Source organism: Plectropomus leopardus, unplaced genomic scaffold (genome assembly GCF_008729295.1).
Source record: "Plectropomus leopardus isolate mb unplaced genomic scaffold, YSFRI_Pleo_2.0 unplaced_scaffold26742, whole genome shotgun sequence".
NCBI lineage: Eukaryota > Metazoa > Chordata > Actinopteri > Perciformes > Serranidae > Plectropomus > Plectropomus leopardus.
In genome coordinates this window covers 1-3,529 of record NW_024629093.1, presented here as the reverse complement: position 1 = coordinate 3,529, position 3,529 = coordinate 1, and the positions used below count along the sequence as shown (strand labels likewise).

Sequence of the window (3,529 nt, the reverse complement as noted above, 5' to 3'; positions counted from 1 at the left end):
GAGATGGTGAAATGCATCAGTCTTCTGGCTCCAGGACCACATGTCTTCCTGTTGGGGTTACAAATCGGCAGACTCACACCAGAAGAGAAGGAGACATTAAAACTGATTGAAAAAGGTTTTGGCAAGAATTCTAAAAACTTCACCATCATTCTTTTCACAAGAGGAGATTCACTGAAACGTGACAAAGTGTCCATTGAAGAATACATAGAAAATGAATGTGACGATTCCTTTAAGAAGCTGATTGCTGACTGTGGAGGAAGATACCATGTGTTCAATAACTATGATGAAGGTAACCGGACACAAGTCAGCGAGCTGATAACCAAGATTAACTCCATGGTGAAGACAAATGGAGGCAGCTGCTACACTAATGAGATGCTGCAAGAGGCCGAAGCAGCTATAAAGAAAGAAATGCAGAGAATACTGAAGGAGAAGGAAGAAGAGATGAAGAGAGAGAGGGAGGAACTTGTGAAAAAACAGGAGAAAGAAATGCAAGAGATGGGGAAAAAAATGGAAGAACAGAGGGCAGAAATTGAAAAGGAGAGAAAACTGAGAGAAAAACAACTTGAAGAAAAGGAGGAAAAGATTAATAATGAACGTGACGAGAGAAGGAAGGAACAGGAAAAGAGAGAAGAAGAAGACAGGAAGAGAAAACACAAGGAAGAAATTCAGCGACAGGAGTGGAGACAAAAAGTTTCAGCTTTGGAGGAAAAAATAAGATCAGAGTCCGAATCAAAGGAAACGACTGACAGAAAGCTGGAGGAGAGCAGAGAAGAGATGAGAAAAGAACGAGAGAACTGGGAGAGAAAACAACAAGAATGGTGGGAGAAAAGATATCAAGAAGATGAACAAAGACGACAAGAGGAACAAACAAGACTTAGAAAACTTCAAGAAGAGTACGAACAGGAGAGAGAAATGTATGAAAAGAAGAGAAATGAAGAGGACCGAATCAGAAGAGAACAAGAGGAAAAAGAGAGAAAAGAGTTGGAGGAGAAGTATGAGAAAGTAATTGAGAATCTAAAGAAGATACATGAAGGGGAGGCCAGAAAGAAAGCTGAAGAATTCAATGAATTCAAAGAGAAACACAACACAAAATTAAAAGATAATGAGAAGCAAATGAGAGACAAAGATAAGGAATACGACATCTTAAAGGCTCTTTCAGTCCACAAAGAACAAGAAATGAAGAAAAAACATCGACAGCAAATTTGTGATTTGGTGAAATGCGTGACCAAAAAGAAAGAAAATCTGAAAAAAATCAATGACTTGTTTAAAAACCAAGAGGAAGAAATGAATAGGGCGGAAAATGAGGAGAAAAGGAAGAAACTGCAGCAAAAACATGAAAAACAACTAAGTGACTTGATTCAGGAACTTATGGGAGAAGTCGAAACATCAAGCTGTCCCATTTTATGAGGATTTGTTTCATGTGAATGTCACAACAGAGCAGTTTAAGATCTGCCTAATTTTTGCTAGTTTCATTTAGTTTTAATAACAGAAACCTTAAAGAAGCAGAGACTTTGCTGTCATAATTTGCCAAAAACTATACAGCTGACGCATGACAAAGTGTTACTGAATACAATTCTATCTAGTTGAAGAGATTTCCGACTGAAGCAAATAGTGGCAACGTTGGACAAAATCACAGCAGAAGTCATTCTGGGCCACATCATTTTTAGACTGTTGGAGGATCTTATATCATATTTTGTGGTTGCTGTTTTGGGACAGTTTGGTCTCATGGATGTGGACTATGAAATTCATAATCTATACGAGCATCCATTTTTCACCTGTGTCAGGTTAGTAAGAGATAGGGTGAGTGGATCGCTGTATTTTTGTTGACTTTGTTTGCAGTGATTATTTTGATTACAAGTTTGTGTATGTTCCAAAAAGTTTATTCCTTTTCATTAATAAAATGACTCAATTTTTGGGAGGTTTTCAACAAGTCTTTTTCTTGGCGTGTCATACAAGTCAACCGGACCTGGCCTCAGCCTCTTAGCAACTTTGAGTTTGTTTACTGAGGTCACTACAGATTGCTTCTGTGGTTTCTTCTTTCTTTGCATAAGCCTAATGGATGTTGACAGCTGCCACTCAACACTGTTGCTCATCTTCAATAACAGGTGTACCTGTTGAACAGCTGATTTCAGGCACACTGGCTCAATAAAATATGTCCAGTAGCAATGGATTAACCTGGAAGTAAAATTGTCACAGTACAGCAGCCTGATGGCAGCGAACACTTTCAGCTCCCATAATCACTGCTCCTCCTCATGCATAGATGAAGCATTGCAAATAGTTTATACACATGTGATTAGGGGAATTACAGGATTTTAAATATTTAGAAACCCATATATCTAGAAACATACACTTGCATTTATGAAATGAATTAACAAATGACTGATAAATGAGCACAATGCAAAATTTAAATGAACACAATGAAGTAACTGGGCTGCTCAAGTGAGGCATATAATCTGCTGGATGGATAAGAACTTTTAAAAGATGTTCTCAGAATTGATCCCTGTCAGCCCTCCAAGGAGACTCAGAGTGATGACTCAGCATTTTTTGGGCAAACGTGAACACACCATGTATCTATTTATATGAGAAATATACAAATATCCACAGTCCTTAAGAAAATTCCAACTTGAAAACAGAAGTTATTCATTAGAAACGGATCACCTTGTGTGCACAGAGACATCAGTATCAAGTGTAAATCACCAAAAAAGTAAACCTGTTCAAAGTGAGATGACCTAAAAGAGCCGACAGGTCCTTACATCTCTAAAAACACTGAATCAAAATCTCAAAAAGGCACTGTTTTGATAAACTGACAATATATCTGAATTATAAAACCCTCAAAACTAAATCTGGTGACCACAACAACAGTTTTAGGACCAAAGATAACTTACCTGCGTGAGTTTGGTTCATTTCCTCAGTCCCTGGTGCTGGTCGATAAATGAAATGCAGGATGGGATACTTGTCCATCTAAGGTTCTCACAGATCACCTCCCAAAACATCCTCGATAAAATGGATGAAGCGAGAGGACGGTTCTTTGTTGGTGTCATTTCAGAAGTTCTGAAAAAAAGAAAACTGAGAAAGTCCTCAGATATCTGGAAGAGCCTCCGCTGTCGTTCAGATCTGTCGTTTAGTAGCGTTGCTGTTTCCCAAAACGGCTGTTTCAGATGAGACAGTTAAAGATAATAGACAATTAAATATACGAATAATTAAAAAGAACATTAAGATATTACCTCAACACAACTCCATACTAACACATATACAAAATTATTTTAACTTAATTTTTTAAGGATATTTTTAAGGAAGAAGTTTTAACATGTAATATTTAACATGCAGCCCTCTGTTATCAGAACATCTGTGTTTCCTCACATGACCCTTGTTTTGACATTTAAACATTATTTTTATGTGAACATAGTGAAGGTAAGCTATAATAACCAATGATAAAAAACTGTGGGATGTCTGACTTCCAAAATCTTATACATTAAACTTCACAGTACCAACGTTTAATTACCAAAACATTGAGGTAAATCTGTTCAAA

At 37.2% G+C, this 3,529-nt stretch overlaps 1 protein-coding gene across 1 annotated transcript; it reads left to right on the top strand.

Annotated features, from left to right (window-relative positions):
* Positions 1-3: 3 nt before the first annotated feature.
* On the top strand, positions 4-1,529 carry LOC121937583 (vicilin-like seed storage protein At2g18540; the record flags this gene model as incomplete). The annotated part of the gene is made up of 1 exon (XM_042480915.1): positions 4-1,529. A coding segment is annotated over one exon (1,404 nt), but the record flags the coding sequence as incomplete, so codon positions are not given.
* Positions 1,530-3,529: the final 2,000 nt, after the last annotated feature.